Source organism: Dermacentor andersoni, chromosome 8 (assembly GCF_023375885.2).
Source record: "Dermacentor andersoni chromosome 8, qqDerAnde1_hic_scaffold, whole genome shotgun sequence".
Taxonomy (NCBI): Eukaryota; Metazoa; Arthropoda; class Arachnida; order Ixodida; family Ixodidae; genus Dermacentor; species Dermacentor andersoni.
The window spans coordinates 48,534,835-48,554,999 of NC_092821.1; the positions used below are offsets into that span (position 1 = coordinate 48,534,835).

A 20,165-nucleotide genomic window follows, 5' to 3' on the forward strand; every position below is an offset into this window, starting at 1 on the left:
CTTATAAGAAATATTATCTTGCTTATTCAATTATTAAGCTGTAATTTTCGTGGATGTAATGTCTGTCTCGCACGAATTTGCACTCACATAATCCTGTAGAAAGCTTATTAAGCATATTACCTTACTTATTCGATTATTCAGCTGTAATTTTCGTGGATGTAATGCCTGTCTCTTTGTATTCCAGTTGTGCGATGAGTGAGAAATAACTTTGATTAGTGTCCAGCACTTTTGGACTCTGTTTTCAAGCATTTTGATGGTTTCCCCGTTACACCCGTTTGCCGATACGCGAAGTCCTAAGGCTCTGATGCTATCGACCACGGGTTTTGGGTTTTCATCTGCGTTAAGTGTAATGTTTCGTTTGTCGGTGGACCTATTGCAGTAATGAGAATTGTATTTTCATTCAGTTTCCCGGCATGTGAGCTGTCACATAGACAAAGCCCCAGCTGCCCAATCCTATATTTCGCTTCTGCAATGAGAGTTATGCAGGGACTTTTCTACCGGAGGAGTTTTCGAAATGGGCTGATTACTGGAGGATAAAAGGGTAATAGAAATGTCGCGTTTACATATTGCCAGGAAGTGAGCTTTACTGCCAACGTGACACTTCGCATCTCTACCTCGAACAGCGTCCTCAAGTGTCATTTTTTCCATGTCTTTTCACGTATCGCATCCAAGGAATGTCTTGAGCACTGCTTCACTCTTTTTTTTTATCTTTGTACAATAAACATCTGCGACAGATTTCTGCTGCTTGCCGAGCAACCCGAAAGGTTAAGTACAGTCGACATCGGCTGGTTAGACAAACACGTGTTGCTAACATTGAATAACCGCTTGTTTTTAGAAATATTCTGATTCCTTATATTTCTCATGTCGACCAACCGCAATCAACTGTAGATGTCGAGCTAAAGTTACATTGTTGATCTTTTTCACTAAACAAGGCTGTGGGCCCTCGGGCATGTCCCTTTCCAAATACGTTCTTCGGCAGCCCTATGCGCCTTGGTTGGGTTCAGTAAACTAATCAATCATATTCTATTTGCGCATTCTTGCGGACTCTGTTACACTGAGTGCCTGTTGCAAGGAAAATTTGAATTCTATGACATTTATTTTCATGCGTACGCTCGTATTTTTATTGTTACAGCAGGCACAAGATTACAGTAGGCACAAGATAGGATTTACTTCACCCAGTGTGCGTACATTTTTTACACTTGAATGTTTGTGTGCCTGTGTATATGTGTTAGGGTTACATGGGTAAAGGGAGTACTTAATTTCTTAACTGTGCATAGGGATAGCCGGCTCTTAGGTAGCGTGCCTGCGAATTTGTCAACAGAATATCAATAGGACCAACAGGACAATCAAGAGGCACTCGCAAAACTTACCTTTTCATGTCTGCTTCAGAGTCTTTATTATACTTAAAATGTACGCTCATTATCGACTGTGAGAGTGAAATACAGAAAAGTTATGTATATCGCTTATACTTCGCTATAATGTCGTGTGATGTGAAATCTCTGAACAAACATCACACATGAGGTTTCTCTCTAATCAGCAGTGACGCGTATCTGTTTCATGCAGGTCCCCTTACTGGCCTGCTATGTTCGCGCTTCTCCTGCAGAAAAGTCCTTCTCGTCTGCTCTTTCCTCACGGGCATCGCTGTGAGCATGTGCTACTTCGCAGAAAGCACCCTCTTTATTGTCGTCTTCTTTGGAATCATTAACGGTAAGCAACCGGTCGCCACTAGAACAATATACGCGCGTAAGTCAACACCTATTGTTGACTAATTTGTGTTCTGGCTTGTAAACGGCGCCAGGGACAACTAAGACCAGCCAAGGAGACATGAGACGGTCACACTCCGCGTGAATGTGAGCAAGCGTGGCAGCAGCAGTGAGCAAATGAGCCCCTTCGTGGTGCCTATCGCTTAAACGCGAACTAAACGGTAAGAACACTCCGCACACGAAGCTATCAGCTCTCTGGCCACCTAGACTCTATCCCCCATTGCAGACCGCCTTAAAGTAGGGTCCGCGCGACCGTGCTCAGCAGCGCCAAGCACAGCTGACACCGTTATAGAACGTCCCCTCTCCCCACTCTCGGGGGCATTGCGCGCAATGGAAGACGGCACGCTTTCTCCTTGCCTTCTTCCGTTCCGCTCGCGAGATCGAACCACCACCCACAGCTCGCTCCCTCGCACGCTTTCACTCGAACAAACAACATTTAGCGAGTAGTCAAGATTGTATTGCACGTGGGTTCTAAACGAAACATCAGGATGGTGGAAATGCGCCCGGAGGGTGTGCATAATTACTATCGCACTAAAAATAAAAATGTCTGCGCAACACCAGATACACGTACTCCTTTCATGACCAATGTTGAAAAGTATTTAAAGAACTGTAGAATGCTAAATGGCCCAGTTGATTCTATTTTGTTATTGTAAGAATGAAATAAGAGCACCTTAAATAATTTGGGTGGCAAGTGTATTAGACAATTGTTTGAGTGTCCCTGTGTAATTGGTCTTATACGTCTTCTACATTTTAATGGCCTTATACATCCAATAGAGATAACACTGCAAGTCTGAATGTTTATTTTGGCATGAACTAATTGGAAGAAGAACCTCAATCATCCTGATTAAACTTCATTTTGTAAACTTAGCAAAATAGATATTTCTAGCAAGTTAGATGACGAACAAGCGAGATCTTACGGTGTATACGAAAATAACATTTTACCACGTGAATTTTCCTCCCTCACTATGGGATATGCTATTTCAGGAAAAGAACTTATTATGAACTGGCAACTTCTAGCAAAGAGTAAACAATCAAGTGATAATTCAACTTTGTGCCAGGTGGTAGAAGCGTCGAAGGTCGTGTCCGAGGTTTTTTACAGATATTCAGCTCCACAGCAAATTTTGCATCTCTCTCCCATTGAACGGCCCGTTTCAGGTCGAATGAAGCACATGGAACCAAACCTGTCAAGTAATACTCGCGTGCAGCTGAAAAGCAAAATGGTCCGAGGAATGGTCTCGCGGGTGCGTTAATGAATATCACTTGTTCACATATAATTATGCCCCGTTTTATTTCAATTCTCTACTGAACCGTTTGAAATATGTCGCGAAATGAATGTTAACTAATGTTTTGCTATCTGGTTCTGGCACAGCAGGCTGTCAACTACAAATAGACTAGCCTGTGCTTGACTGATACTTTACTTGCGCGCGTACTTCACTTGTGAGGCTCAATTGAAGCCTGTAGCTAGGTGTACCACGTGAATGACTTGGTGCACAGTTGGCCCTTCACTGAATGCTCGTTAGAGCAGACGTACGTGGCCTATGGGTTTTAGGACACCTCTATAACTTCCTGGAGTATGACTGCTATTGTGGATCCCGAAGCGACCTCACATTGCTTCCCGAATTCATGGGCATATAGAGGCACTTTGTGCAGGAGGCTTAAGTTTGCACACCGAAGAAAAACTACTCCAGGTATTTCATTTGTTCTCGCTCCTCAATGTAGAGTTCTAAGCAAGGTTTCAGAAAAGCTTTTGGAAAATTCTGTTGGAAATGATTTACCAATATTTAGAGAAAGTATAAGCAGACTTCGCCGATTCTTCCGCTTATGAACTCATTGACTGCGCCAGCGGCAGGCTCCCGCACCGGACGAAATTTTCTTAGAAATAACACGCAATTTACAAAACATAATGCCTCCGGTGGCTTCTTGAACACTACCCAAAATCCACTGCTGTCAAGAGTTTATTCGGCCCACAGTACTCGGCAAGGACAATCAAGCGCTTATGTTGAGCGATAGCTGAAATGTTAGCTCGTCGGTCTCTGAGCTGCGTACTGCCACAGAAGCACGAGTGCGATATTCATGGGTGGTTCTGAACGAGGGAGGAGGAATAAACTTTTATTGTAGAACCAGCACTTTATGATGGCCGGGCCTAAGCCTCCCACGAAGGGACGTCGAGGGCTTGCCTCGCCGCCGCTTCGCGGGCGTGCTGGGTCGCCCAGGTTTGGTCGTCGAGGGCGGAGCTCCGCAGAGCCTCATGCAACCTCGACGAGAGAGTCGTGGTGTTAGTCTGGGTGTACTGTGCTGGGCACTCCCAGAGCATATGCGGAAGTGTAGCCGGGTGAATTCCACAGCACCGGCAGTTGGGGGTAGTGTAGACGTCCGGAAATATCGTTTTTATTAGCCGTATTGCGAGGCTGAAGCACCGCATCATCAGCTAGTGTGGTAAAAATGCTGGCAGCGTAATGGATGTGACAGAGAATTATGAAACCCACTTACGAGCACTTAATTGCTGTGGATGCTTCAAAGGCGGAGAGGGAATCGCCGTGCGCGAATTAAGCACTCGCATATTATTTGTTTAGCAGCATCGAATTATTTTGCCTCTAATTAGTGCCACCTCATGTCATCTTGCATTCATAATCATGCTTGACGTTTTGTTGCGTGTGCACCAGGATCTTGTTTTCAATATAAGTTAACAATCTCCCTCCTCCTTCTTGAACTTAAAGTTGGAACCTTGGCTTCGATGTCCAGAAGCGAGACCTTTCTTCGGGTGCAGCAGTTACTCGCAGCAGCCCCCTTCCTTGTCGCATTACACATTCGCTCTTGAGCATGTTCCTTTCAGGGGTAGGGGTACTTTGTGTCGCACCATCAAAATAATATGGGTGTAGGCAATGGTATGACACTTGCCTTTTCTTCGTAGGTTTCGTACTGTTGTCGTTGTGAAATATTGAACATAAAAAGGACGAGCGCATGCGATTTTCTTGTATTGCAAAACATGAACAGTTACAGAGGAAACGGATGACGCGTGTTTTGTACACGGGAAGTGCTACCATTGGTTGGTATTTAGGATGCACGTTCTCTAGGAGAACACTTATATTTCAATTCATGTACATTGAGCTTGTAAATCGGAAGCGCATTGGTTTTTGGATACCAAGTCATCCAACAAAATTCTTAAACTGGAACACTGCCTTTTCAGACTCATTTGCCTGTTTCTGCTTTCCTCAATGTAAGCGGCACATGTTTACCTAATGTAACGGGACTATAATTATGAAGTTTTGGTTGGCAAAGTGATATCTGCAAGGTGCAGTCACTTTCGGCATAATTTGTATTAACGAATTGGGCCTATCCAGCAATCTCCTTGAAGAAATGTGTCAACAGTAACTGGCCTGCTCCTCAAACAGCTGCTTGAGATTAATATGCCGATAAGAAAACTGCTACTGGCTTGCGCTTCTAAACGATTGTAGTTTTGTTGCACTGAATGGGCATTCTGCTGTCGCTGATTATAAGCAGCCGCGATTGACCTTGCATGAAAACAAGTACCCACCAGAGACTTCTGTTGGAAAGCCCTTGCCCATATAAAGGACTTAAGTAGAGATATAGCTGGGAGCTGTTGTAAAGACGATGGGCGCTGGCCCTGAAAGAGCAAGGAGAATACAATGGACACTTGCGCGATGAGACAGGCGATAAGGTTTATTGCTCTCCAAAGGAAATCTTGAATTCCAGATAGCCACCATATGATGTTCCTAAATAGTGTCGCTTCCATTTTGCAAGCGCCAAAGTAGTAATACTTCTAAGATTATCATGGCGCAACAGCCGCTACTTTTCATGCGAGTTTTCTGCCTATATATAGCAAAATTTGTGGCCGAATTCACAAAGCTTTTTTTCGTTACAGCTTTTTGCCATTGTCTGGCCACCTCCACTAATATGGGTAGCCTCAAGTTTCACTGCCATTTACAGTTAAGAAAATGCATAGCGCAAGAGCTTTTTGTTGTGAATAACGGCCCTGTTGTCTTCCCGAGTTGCGAAAGAGTGACAGTGGTAACAAGCATAGCGCATGGCTATATGGAGTCAACTGGGACCAGTCTGGTGATTACCATTACGCTGCCGCCAACCTTTTGTAAGTGGCCGGCTTTACCTGAAAAATGTTTAGGCCGGCCTCAGACTAAACCAAACATAATAATGAGTAAGCCAGGCGATGGGCTCTGTCACAAGTTTCATTCTTTGCGTAACTCTTCTACGACGTCAAAAAGGACTTGTTGGTTATTCATACTGATTTCCAAAGACACAGATGAAACATGTAGGAGGTGAATAAAACATTGATGTTGAAACACTGTTTCCGAAGTGGCACACATTTTTTTAGAAACTGCACCCAAATGATCACTTATGACTATTATTAGGAAAATTACGAACTTAGCTACTGGCAAGTCAAATGCCGGTACGTGACAATCCCAAGCTTGTGGAAGCCTTCAAGCAATTAATCACTGCAATCTACACTCATACAAAGGGGCAAGTAGCAGAACAAGCATTTTATGCTCGAATTGCTGCATCAATATAATGTGTTGATTGAACGCTAACATTGCAAATTATATTCAAATGCCTTTCGCTTATATAGGTCTAGTGTTCTTTGAAGATTTCAGATTCCGCCCTTGTCTTGAGCGTAACCTGATGGCTGCTCCTACGGAAAATCTCTGCTTGCGCAGGATTACTGTGTGCGTATCGTCTACCGAACAAGTCCGGAGCTCTCACAAGTGAAACAAATATAGGATAAGCAGTTAACCCACAGAAAGTATTGTCATCACACACTTTGTTCTGTGTACAAACGGATATCGACTGATATATCGATAGCTGAGCTCCTATCAATACCACGCGATAGTGTCGTCAGACATCAAAATATTCTTAGAGCAGAATGTCAACGGTAAGCGTTGTTGCATCATGTCCAATCACTTGTTTTGCAACGACGCACTCTCTTGCCAACCTATTCGTGGTTTGGTCTGTCGTCATCTTGTCTTTCGCGGATAACGTGAGTCAATCCTCGTGACAATTGATTGGTGAACTTGATGAATCCAGAAGTGGTGCAATCGAATTTGGGCTTATCCAAGAGCTTTTTAATCAAAGTGAGTGAGTTGCCCGTATGTCCGCACGCCGATGCACGGCAACTTCAACGTGGTTCGTAATGTGAGCACTTTTTGAAGGCTGTGTGACCAACGGCGTAGATGAGTCAATTCTATGATGATTCTTTCAGGGACGGCCAATCAACGCCTAAAAAGGAACGCGTACATTATACTCACCTTTATTCTACAACAAGCAGTATTCTTTTACGTAGAACGTCCAGCTCTCGTTAGGAAAATAATATTTTTTTCTGGGCTAAGTGCTACTTCCTATATAAAAGTGTTCAACAAGAAAATTGCCCAGCCCCAAATTCACGGGTACGACCAATTTTATAGAATCACATGAGCACAAATGCACTGCTCCAGCACGACACATGTGCACAAGCCATGTTCCATCAAACACAAGTTGATGTGCACTTGTAGATTTCTTGGACCCTGAAGACGACGGCTCCCACGATCTGAGTTTGCAACTCAAGCAGCGATAAAATCAAACTTTTTTTTTACTGAATGGTTCAGACTTGCGCATAGTCGTCGAAGACGATTTGCTGTTGCTAGTTCTGCATGCTGGCTTAACTTGAAGTTGATCTCAGAGGAGCGCACAAATCCTTTAACTTTTAAGAAAAAGAAAGCATGCCACGCACAGATATTCTTCCTACATGCAAATGCTTTATGCTTCCGACGCACTCTTGAGGTTTTAAAAATGAAACAGCTTCTTTCGTTCACAATTTCAGGGACCACGCTTTCGGGGCTCTACATCGCTGTTAACCTGCTCGTGGCACAATACTTTGAGCAGCGAAGGGCCACCGCCTGCAGCTTGATGTTCACCGCCGGAGGACTCAACACAATCGTCTTTCCACCGCTTATAGAACTCTTCTACTCACGCTATGGTATCCACGCAGCGTTCTTACTCTACGGAGCCATCTTGATGAACGCATTTCCGTGCTGCATCGCTCTAAGAGACCCACCATGGTTAGATAAGCACAATTTCTTGAGCAATAGAAAACGCCGAACGTTGGACACTGTTTGCACTGCAAGGAGTCCTGTAGGCGGGGATACCACTTCTCAAGACACCAATATTGCGAAATGTGTCGAAAGTAACGATGAACTGCATCTTTTCTTGGATAAAAGGAGTGTAGAGAAAAATGTGCAACGTATCAGCTTAACTAATACCAATGGTACACCCACCTCCTCCCGCTTTTCGATGAGTAGCAGGCTGGAGAGAAATTACGTCGTTGACTGTTTCAAGCATAAACTGGCACCATTCGCCACACTATCATTTTTAGTGAGCGCTGTGTCGTTCACGGTTGTGAACTTCGGGATGGCATTATACGTCCTGCTTTCAACAGACCTAGCAAGTGACCATGGCGTTGAACATTCAAGCTCAGTTTATCTTCTTCACGCTTTCTCCGCGAGTGACATCGTCTCCAGAGCTCTCAGCGGTGTCATCATCGACTCTAAGATTCTGTCCCTGGAGTCCGTGATGCTCCTGGGGTATCTTGTCCAAGGTGCTGCTTTCGAGATGCTCGCGTGGTTTGGTACGTTCCACATGATGCTGGCTGCTTCGGCGCTGATGGGCCTCACATGCGGCGCGAGGATCGCCCTTCAAGCCCCCGTGATTGCGAAAGACTTTGGTCTCAAGAAGCTTCCCGTCGTTATGGGAGCAATCTACTTCTGCATTGGCGTAGCGTTGCTTCTGCGCCCACCAATCGTCGGTGAGTCTGTACTTGTCAACAGCGTAGTGTTACTTAGATTGCACTTCGCACATGTTACAAATGTCATCTTTAAGCAGTAGTGTAACGTGTTAGAGCTATTATGGGAACAGCGCAAACTAGAGAAAAATAATGCCGCCTCCATTCCACCCTGTGAAAGTGGATGTACTGCGAAGCTGTTGCCGACATTGTCCAAGCACCACCACACAAGTCGAAGCACCGTCAAGATCAATGTAGCATCCGCGACCCCATTGGGGCATTTTCCGTTTGTGCTTCGACGTCTCCGTGCGTGTTCGCGGCGTCCGTACGCTTATACGTAACCCACGTTTGCGGATTGAAACGTCACTGTGATTTTTTCGCGCAAGCGTAGGCTCGCCCGTGAAATCATTAGTGCCATGTATGAAGCTGCGATGGAAGCGAGCGTCTGAGGAGGAATTCGCCTATTAGCCTTCGAGGAATTCGAAGAGAACTGCACGCCAGGGGAAGTACGAAGGGGCGCACTGGTGCCTTAGAGCGCGCGCCAACGGAAGGCCACTTAGAATATTTATTCATTTATTTACAATACCTCAAAGGCCCCAGTGAAGCAGTTTTAAATGAAATGTGGGCTGTTTACAAATGTGCCTAATATTATAGAATTTTTTGATCGCTATATTGAAGTCGATGCAACTGGAGAGGAGCGCAACGTTAGAGGGAAGGTAATTCCAATCTTGCGATACTTTGACAAAAAATGAAGAAATGTGCGCAGTGGCTCGAGCAGATGGTGGGTATACAGCTTTCTCGTTATTGCTGCGATCTGATTGACGATGGTCTGGCTTAATGGCAGGAGTACAGGTTGACGTGGGATAAAACTTGAATAGGCACAGACGTGCTATTCTGCGGCGTGCCGAAAGACTTCCAAGGTATGCGCGAGATTTTAGCTCGGTGACCTTAGAATGTTGTTAGTATTCTGAGAAAATGAATCGGACTGCACGGTTCTGTACAGGTTCTAGCATTTTATTAATGTGACTTTGGTGAGGCTCTCAAACAAAAAAGTCTATAGGTGGTGTTCAGCGAAGCGGGCAAGGATACGAGAAGCGATGCGCCGCGGAGGAGGAGGGTAAGCGGAGGCGCGTTAGGTTGGCCTTCTCTGGCGAATGCGGTTGATCTTCTCTGTCAAATGCAATTGAGTGTGCGTTATGGAGATAACTATCGTTTCAACGCAAACAGAGCGGCAAGAACGCAGAGCACACGAAGTTATGAGCTGTCGCAGCGTCTACAGTGCCCTCCACACAGGGCCCGTATGCTGAAACGTTCGCCTTCCACGAAAATATCGCTTTGGTCACGTCTCCGCCAACGGCGCGCCTTGATTGGCTGTTTTAGCGAAACCGGAAAATAAATAGCGCCATCTAGTAGTTCCGGCTTACGTCATTTTAACGTCATGGTGTCGATGGGTGCTCTCGCCATAAATTGAATAAACGAACACATCCTTTGGCGTCTTTTGGCGTTCGGTTGGTGGTGGAGTGTAATAGAGATAAGATAGGTGGTAGTTTATCGCAGTCTTCTGGTGGCGTCATACAAGCGTTGTTTCGCGGCGATATTTGTTGATTCATTTAAAATAAACCATTCCACACTTTATTCAACTTATTTTACCTAGAGTGGCCGTAACCAACCGTACTCAGTGCGCAGAACCGTGCTGCAGCCACTACACTCGAAAACAACACACCCGGGCCGCTCTGCACTCGCACGATGCGCTCTCTCATGCCATGTGAAACATTCGACAGCGCGTGTTGGTAGTGCACGCTGACGTCACGGGTAAGCAGTCGCTTGATTTATTGAACATGACTATCGCGGAAGGCGAACGTTTCAGAATACGGCCCCAGATCACTCTCAAGATGGGCGCGCGCGGCTGCCGAATACGCAGTTGCTCTCGGAATGCGACACCGCCTTCCATCCCGCTCCTCCCTCCCTCCCTCCCGCTCCGGAGGCTGGCGCGCGATGGAAGACTGCGTGTTTCTTTCCCGCTTTCCTCCCTGGCGCGCGCGAGATTGAGTCGCCATCATTACGAGACGTTCATTTGAGGGATCGCGAGCCGTTTGTGCGCAGGCGCGAGTAAGAGCAAGCGCGAGACAAAAAATCTGGGGGCTTTTGCTCCTTGAATGTATGATTTCCTAGGCACTACGAAGGAGGTTTCTTAGTGAGTGTTGTATGCGTTTGTCCCTAGGCGTGCCGGCATTGCGGAGTGGGGTCGAGTTTGTTTAAGCTCAGACGCTGGCTACCAGCGCGGTAGAATAGGTGAAGCAGCGGGCACTGACACCCAATTTGGGGACGGCTGGGCCTCTACTACGACAACTAGTGCTCTACCAGAAAAATCAGTGTTTTTTTAAGGTAGAGCGCCGTAAGAAGCCAGAAAGGCTTAATCCGGCATAACTGACTCAGCACCAGCGCCACAGGCGCGAGAAATTCTGTCCAACGTACCTTGAGAGGGCAAAGTTCTGACTGGTGTTGCAGAAGTCGCGAGTCGCAATAGTGCTGAACTTAGCGTCGCAAGTTGGCGGTTGCACTTAATTATATTTATTGATTCGTGCTTTTTACTAATTGTAACAACGTGTCATTATTTCGCATTATTGGCCTCCAGGACACCAAAGCTAGAACGCGTACTGGTCCGTGGCTCGGGGCTCGCCGAGACATGCGCTTGCCCGAGCGTGTTCGCGTAGAAAATTTGCAGCGAATTGTTTGTGCGAATTCCCCCGGTATGCTTCGGCCTCCACGACCCCACCCACGAGCCGCCCCGCTGCTTATTGGGTGCTCTCGATATCCTGCGCCGCCTGCTTTATTATAACCTCAGGTGCTCTCCTGCAGCCTGCGTTTGCCGGTTACATGTGCCTTCCTGGACCAGCGCTACTAAAAAATTCAATTTGTCGTCGCGACGAAAAAAAGCGTCCAGCGCCTTATACAACACCAGTAAGAACCTTGCCCCTTCGGATACAGCGATCACCAAATAGGGCGTCCATGCCCACTGCCTCCCCGCGTAAGCAGCCAGCGTCGGAGCGTAAACAAAGTCGACCCTACCCCGCAATGGCGGCATGTCTAGAGGACAAACGCATACAGCACGCGCTAAGAAGCCTCCTCCGTAGTTCCTAGGCAGAGTCGTACATTCAAGGAGCAAAAGCCCCCAGCATTTCCTTTTCGCGCCCGCTCTTACGGCGCCTGCGCGCAAACGGCTGGCGATCCCTCAAATGAACGCCTCGTGCCATCATCGGCTCACCGTCGCACGCTTTCTCTCGCGCATACAGCTTATGGCATGCGGGAAGAATGCTATCGCCCTTGCACTTTATACGGAATATTGCGGCGGCGACGACGGCAGAAATGCGCACGGAGTGTGCGTATATTTGATATCTAAATATATTTGTCGCAATTATATGGGCACGATTCCTATGTAATTGCCATCGCAATACTATGGGAATGCACCCATACGCTTGCACGTAACGCGCGTTCAGGAAGTGAAATTTCAATTATTTCACATTTTTATTACGACTGCAGCACAGAATGTGCAACAGATGCAATGGGCAGAACACCCTTGCCACACGGACAGAAACATCGTGTGCACACGCTCCTCACGCGTGCAATGAAGTGCCCGAGAGATCAGCATACATCCTCATTCTTCTGTGCGCGACTACATTTTTGAACTGCAGTTAGAACTCGGTATAACGAAACCCGATTTTACAAAGTTCTCAATCTAGTGAAGCTATTTGCATTCCCCGGCATGGACCCATAGGGTCCAACGTTATGTTCGACCTGAATTCACGAAAGATATATCGCCGAAATTGATTTAACGTATTTTTTGCTGAAATAAATGAGTAAAAAAAGCGGTGATTTCTTTCTCATTCTGACACAGACGGGTTCTTCTTCGAGCGTGTGCTCTAAAGCTATCGCCTTAAAACATCTAGGCACCATGGTCACGTTCGCAGCTTTATTTTGACGAGGCTACACGCCGCGCCCATGCACGGAACAGACGACTCAACACCGCCTCGGTCCCCAGGTGGTCGAAATTTCTGGAGTCTCCCACTACGGCGGGCCTCATAATCAGAATGTGGCTTCGGCACGTAAAACCCCATAATTAACACCGCCTCAGAGAAGGACCAATATTCAGCGGAGACACTTATCACTGCTTACGTGAGGGAATGCGAATATATTAGTCCAAGACCCTTCGGTGAAATGTCTTTTTTTCTATTGCCCGCACGTTCCATGCCCGCGCAAACTCTCGCCGGCGTTCTGACTGCGCCTGGGTCAGGGTGTACTATATATACTATTTAGGTGAGGACGCTCGCGAGGCGCGATCGGTGATGACCATGTGACGGCAGCAGATAGATCGCCGGGACGATGCAACTTCAGCTAGAAAGGCGGCGAGAGTTTGCGCGGACAAAGAAAGCGCGGATAACGCAGGCCACAAAAGAGCGCCTGCACGCGGCGTCGCGTCGGTCCGTTGAAGCCACCTCTCCCTCTCTCTCTCTAGCTCCAAGGTGACCTACTTTCGCGCATCACTCAATCATTTGCGATTTCCCGCGAAGCGGTGGTTGTTGTGCCAGGGCCGCTGGATAAAAAGAAAAAAAGGTTGGGAGTGGAACAAGATAGTATTCAAAGATCCCTGACAGCTTCTCACACTTCCCGGCAACTGTAGCGTATGTAACCGTAATGTTCACCGCGAAACGATCTGACTCTCTCTCTCTCTCTCTCTCTCTCTCTCTCTCTCTATATATATATATATATATATATATATATATATATATATAAATATATATATATATATATATATATATGAGAAGGTGCCTGAATTATGATGCACCAAGCTTTAAAAATATGCAAATGCCACGTAGCTGGACCGTACCAAGATAATGGTATTAGCCGCCACTCGGAGATACTCAGGTTAGCTCTTGCATTTCGCCTAAATACAGAACCTGTCTTAATAATCAACTTCTCAGACATTATATTTACACGAAAACTGTAAATGAGAAAATTGTAGAGGAACATGAAAAACTCTCGATACAGCATTGATTGTTCCTGAATGCGGGCTACATAAAAGTGTTTTTTCGAGCCTGAAAGAAGCGTGCCAATACACGCAAAGTGCCTCGAACGGCCAGTCGCGTGTATTTTGCGTGTGTTCGCGGCCTTCTTTAACGCAAAATTTTACGTAGTGGGCAACAGAAGGCTGTATCGGGAGTTTTTCATGTTGCTCTACAGTTTTCTCATTGACATTTTCATCTATTATAAAATTAGAGAATTTGATCATATATGCAATTCGGCAGAATTATATGTTATATTCGAGAGACATAGACCTATTTAGCAATCGCACATGGGGAACCACGGGAGGTTCGCAAATTATTTGAATTTGCATTAAATCCTCGAAAACAATATAAAGTCTCTATATGACGCAGGGGCAAAACTCAATGAGTTCTTCACATAAGTCTCTGATCCCTCCCACTAGTACAGCGTTCATGAAGAATAAACACATGCTACAAACAATTTTATTTGTTGAACAAATAATTGTCATCATCATCATCATCAGCCTGATTAAGCCCACTGCAGGGCCAAGGCCTCTCCCATACTTCTCCAACTACCCCGGTCATGTACTAACAGTGGCCATGCTGTCCCTGCAAACTTCATCTCATCCGCCCACCTAACTTTCTGCCGCCCCCGGCTACGCTTCCCTACCCTGGAACCCAGTCCGTAACCCTTAATGACCATCGGTTATCTTCCCTCCTCATTATATGTCCTGCCCAAGTCCATTTCTTTTTCTTGATTTGAACTAAGGTGTATTAACTTGCGTTTGTTACCTCACCCAATCTGCTCTTTTCTTATCCCTTAACGTTAGACCCATCATTCTTCTTTCCATAGCTCGTTGTGTCGTCATCAATTTAATAGAACCCTTTTCGTAAGCCTCCAGGTTTCTGTCCCGTAGGTGAGTACTGATAAGACACAGCTGTCATACAGTTTTGTTATGAGGGATAATAGCAACCTGCTGTTCATGATCTGAGAATGCCTGCCAAACGCACCCCAGCCCATTCTTATACTTCTGATTATTTCAGTGTCATGATCCGGATACGCGGTCACTACCTGCCCTTGGTAGATGTATTCCCTTACCACTTCCAGTGCCTCGTTACCTAATGTAAATTGCTGTTCTCTTCCAGGACTGTTAAACATTAGTTTTCTGCAGAATAATTTTTAGACCCACCCATCTGCTTTGCCTCTCCTGGTCAGTGAGCATGCACTGCAGTCGGTTCCCTGAGTTACGAAGCAAGGCAATATCATCAGCGAATCGCATGTTACTAAGGTATTCTCCATTAACTCTTATCCCCAATTCTTCCCAATCGAGGTCTCTGAATGCCTCCTGTAAACACGCTGTGAATAGCATTGGAGAGATCGTATCTCACTTCCAGTTTGCTGGCAGGGAGATACTGGTTTGCTGGTAGGGATCTGCTGGTATCTCCCTCAGTTTGCTGGACTTAGTTGGACTCAGTTAGTTAGTTGGACATAGTTAGTTGGTTACAGTTGGTTACAGAGCAGTTGGGAACTCAAGTTTGTTGCCTTCAGGTAGTAAAGGAGCGCTCGAAATGCTTTCTGGGCTAATGAATTGTGAGGCCAGGCTCCCAAGATCTTTGCTTCTGTAAATGGCCTGTCATCCAGTTCATTCAAGGCACACTGGAGAGTCTGACGTTTGTTGTCAAAGCGAGAACAGTGGCACAGAAGATGACCGATGGTCTCTTCACACTTGCACTTAACGTACACTGGTGATTCCGCTATTCCAATACGATAGCTGAAGGAGTTGGTGAATGCTACTCCTACCCACAGCCGACACAGCAGTGTTGCTTCACGTCGTGAAAGGTTTGCTGGTAATTTAAGTTTCAGTGATGGGTCGAGGTTGTATAAACTACAGTGCTACACTTAGAGTCCTGTGGTGTATGCCAGTAACTTAACGTGGTGGCACGAGTAAGACTGCGAAGCTCTCTTGCAGTGTCTACTTTCGATAAAGGTATAAGGAGTGTCGGTGCGCCATCCTGGGCAGGTCGGGCAGCGACATCGTCGAGATGGTTAGCAACGATGCCACAATGTACCCGCAGCCACTGAAAGATGACAGCATGTCCTCGTTCAGAAGCACAATTCAAAATTTCGTTGATTTTAGACACCAGCTGTTCATAACTGCCACGTCGTAAACCTCGCAAACTATGGAGGGCTGCTTTCGAATCACAAAGTATTGCCCATTTGTTGGGCGCTTCTTTTTCAATGTATTCGACAGCAGCGCGAAGAGCGGCCAGTTCGGAACCTGTAGACGTCGTTAAGTGTGAAGTCTGAAACTTGATGACGACCGATTGAGGTGGTATAACAATGGCGCCCATTGAATTTTCCGAGAGGGAACCATCCGTGTGAACATGGATTCTGTTAGCGTATGAACAATGCAAAAGTTCCAGTGTGATCTGCTTCAGAGCCGCAGTGGTCAGGCTAGCTTTCTTCACTATTCCTGGAACAGCAAGGTACACAGGAGGCTTTTTAAAGCACCACGGAGGGGATGGCGTTCTTGTTGCGGGTGAGTACCTCAATGACAAAGAGTGCCGGTTAGCCGTAACTAAGCTGGAAAACGCTGCATTGGGCCTTTTCTCAGGCAAGCGAGCGAGATGGTGGCCAGGCACTCTGCATATATTGCGAACGTGCGCCCGGAGTGTATCGATAGCTATATAGGTCACCATTGGGTAGCCTCTCGTGGTGGCAATTGTTGCTACGGTTGAAGCACTTCGAAGTAGCCCCAGACATGTTCGAAGGGCTTGGCCTTGAATGCTCTGTAGGACATGGCTGTTAGTTTTGTTAGCATTGGGCAGCACTGGTGTGCTTTATTGCAAGTATCCTAGGAAGAGCGTCCTGTATAGTTGAAGCATAAATGCCATGGATGTGCCCCACGTTGTACCAGCAAGAAACCTTATTATGTGGGCGATAGAAGTAAGCCTCTTATTCAAGTATGAGATGTGCGGGCTCCATGAAAGGTCTCTGTCGATAATAACGTCTAGGAATCGGTGAGATTTTGCGTATGAAATTGTTTGGTGGTCAATAGAAATGAGGTACCAGGTCATGGGCTTGTGGTTAAAAGCGACTAAGGCGCACTTCTCGGTCGAAATGCTGAGACCTTCAGCACGCAGGTACGATGTTAGGGTAACTGCTTTTTGGAACCGTGCACGCACCTGAGGACGTGCAACTGCCGAGGCCCACATACATATGTCGTCAGCATATATGGAAAGGCCTACTTTGTGTAGTAGAACGTCGGCAAGTCCAAGGATTGCAAGGTTGAACAAAGTGGGGCTAAGAACCCCACCCTGCGGGACGCCACGGCAAGTGTAACGGTCAGCGGTTCCGCCATCTACACTCTGCACAAAGAAAGATCTTTTGAATAGATAGCTCCAAATCCTCTGAAACATGCGTCCACCAATTCCATTATTTTCCAGGGCCTCAAGGACGGCTTCATGCGTTACATTATCATAGGCGCTTTTCACATGGAGGAAAAGTGCAACCGATATACGCTTCCGGTGTTTTTCTTCTTGTATAGACGTCACGAGGTCGATGACGTTGTCAATAGAGAAACGGCCTCTTCAAAACCCAGCCATGGCCTCGGGGTATACGTTGTGGCGCTCAAAATACCACTCTAGGCGTGTGAGAATCATTCTTTCCATTACCTTCCCAGCCCAGCTGGACAGCGCAATGGGTAGGTAGGACGCTAGGTCAAGTGGCGACTTTCCAGGCTTCAGGAGTAGTATCAAGCGGCTGGACTTCCACCGCTCAGGAACGACGCGATCATTCCATGCCTGGTTGTAACATTCCAGAAGTCTGCCGCGGGCGTCTTTACCTAGGTGACATAAAGCAGCGTAGGTGATGCCGTCTGGTCCTGGCGACGATGAGAGCCTACATGTGGCCAGAACAGATCATTTAGGAACGTCCATACAGTAACTGGGCAACAGATTAGCCACCAGGCCAGCAAGAAAGAATGTAAATATTTCGTTTATTTCAAAATAATTTGATTTGTGAGCAACATAAGGTTATACCTGCTTTCATATAAATATTCTCTTTAAAAACATGTGATCACTACCTCTGCATAAGGTGACCATTAAACCTACATATTGCTTTTACGCTAGTCATAATTAATTGTACACTCATACTGCTAAACCTTCACTTCTTTGCTGCATGAGGTTAACCGTTATGCGCACCAACTTTACACACGCTAAGAACTTCATGCATGGCTGAAGGCATCTTTAATTTTTCTACATCATTCAAGGCTCTCTTATCTTTAGAAAATTCACAAGGAGGAAGTATTAAATTTCTAAAAGGCATGTTTTATGCGGCATTTCGCATTTGGTGGGTTTATATGAGTAAAAAAGGAAAACGCATTTCAGGCATGAAAGCGTTTTAAGCACACTTTCAATATTGTCAGAGTAAAAAATAGTCAACAAACGAACACAAGCAAATCAGCAAGCTGTACTCGCAACCTCACACGCGTGTTCAGGGGTAAACAAGGGTGCCCTGACCTTTGCAGAGGCATTCCGCGACAGTTGTGTGCGTCATTTGCTTTCTTGCAAGCTGTCACTGGTGCTATAGTGCCTAGGTATATGCCAGACTCTATACTAGCAGTAAGGCATGTCGTTGGGCTAGTCGGTTCATAGACTCAGAAAAATGTTAAACTGGGCGAGGAAGGCAAGACATGAATTGAAAGAGAGAGGCACACAAAGAGAAGACTTCCGAATGGCTTTATTTCGTGAAAGTAGGACATGTATAAGACTCCACAAAACAGAAAAATAAAGAACAATCACGATGAAATTGTGCACGAGGCAATGACGAAAAATAGGAAGGCAACGTGTGCATTAAGAGCACGGGAGAGTCCTAATGTGTCAATCTAAGAATTCTATTAACTTCCTCGATAGTGATTGAGAAGGTGTATATACTAGCATACAATACTATAGCATCACTACATAAACTGCGCCATCGCGCCTAACACAGTCGAGTATACATAGTGATGGATATAAGGGGATATTCAGAAGTATCACTTTCGGCGATACTATCACTTTCGCGTCACCTGGAACGTGGCACGTTGGATAATTCGAGAGCTTTTGCTCAACCAGACAACGCAGACCACGTTTCGACATGATATTGCTATGCATTTTTGAAAGATAAGGCGGATGAGATGACTGTGCAGTGTTTCGAACAAGGAGGACGGCGCCAATGCAACACATGCGGCTGCATGAACAAAATGTGAAAGCTTTTCACCATGACGCGGAAACTTGAACTAACGCCTACAGAAATATGCCAGTGTCGTTTGCTGTTAGAAACAGTTGGCCGACCTACGGCACCTTTTCTCCGCCGATCGGTTGTCGGCTGTCAACACACCGCGCGGTCCCGACGGAGTGCGAGCGCGGTCCGCTCGTGCAGGTCCAGCGTGCACCAAACTTTGCGACACGATCCGCCTTGCGCGCGTCCGAACTGGTCCGCACGCAGCCGGCCGCGGGTGAAACGGACGACCGCATTGAACGTGTTTGGGCCCTAACCTCAAGCCGCCTGTGGTTTACCACGCGGCGCGCTGTCGAATCGCCACGTGCGCTTGTGTTTCGTACTTACGCGTTGCAGATAATTTCCGTGTGTTTCTTCGTTTTGGCCTCTCGTTGTGAGACGTCGCACTATACAGGGTGATCATTTTTAAATTTTATGGAATTTTTAAAGATAAGAACCTGTGGCCAATAGCACAGTTTTTGTCTTTGAGCTGTATTATTCGAAGAGGCGGGCTTTCCTAGCACATGAAATCCTACCAGATATTCATTTAGTTTACGAAAATTCATTAAGTAACTTCCTAATGAAAACAAATGTTTCCAAACTGGTCTCATTCTGAAAATTCATTGTAAATGCAAACGCCTTGCAAACTCACCGGTTACAAGTTCTAAATTACAATAAATGCCCTAAGGTAAGTAGTTGAGCAGCAGATGAGTGACTTTTTAATAAATACTTGAATGTGTGTGCTAGTAATGTCTCCCTCTCTCAAACGCCAATTTCTCGTGCTAGTAATGTCTCCCTCTCTCAATAGCCAAACTAAAGGACTAGAATTATGTAACCTGCAACAGGCGAGTTTGAAAATTTCCCTAAAACCCTGAATATGATCGCCCCGTATAGTCCGCCTGACCACGCGTTTGCAAGTTTGTTCACAGTATTGCTCCATTCTTGGTATTGCACTGTCCACTGAGCAGGGGCGTCGGCAAGCAGCGAATTGAATTGTGAGCTTTTACGTGCAAGAACCACGATCTGATTATGAGGTACGCCGCAGTGGGGAATTAAGGAAATTTGGGGCCCTTGGGGTTCTTTAACGAGCGCCTAAATCTTTGTACACGGGTGCATTCGTATTTCGCCCTTATCGAAATGCGGACACCGTGGCCGGGAATATATCCCGCGACCTGGTGCTTAGCAGCCCAACACCCTAGCCACTAAGCAACCCCGGCGATTTGTAAGCACTGAACTTCTCAATATTTGCGAACACCTCAAAATTCCGAGGAACAACTTTGTCAAAAATTTTAGACTAGGTATGAGCAACTGTAGTGATA

The 20,165-nt window shown here is 46.1% G+C and overlaps 1 protein-coding gene across 2 annotated transcripts in view; it reads left to right on the forward strand.

The window, feature by feature from the left end:
- The window catches only part of LOC126526163 (monocarboxylate transporter 12-like), a 39,723-nt gene that overhangs the window by 18,135 nt on the left and 1,423 nt on the right, over positions 1-20,165 (forward strand). Inside the window, exons 2-3 of one of the 2 annotated variants that reach the window (XM_072283999.1) lie at positions 1,564-1,707; positions 7,594-8,574. In XM_072283999.1, coding sequence (XP_072140100.1) covers positions 1,564-1,707; positions 7,594-8,574 — 1,125 coding nt within the window. The remainder of the gene's footprint in view (positions 1-1,563; positions 1,708-7,593; positions 8,575-20,165) is intronic. The other variant, XM_055068009.2, reaches the window with a different exon arrangement.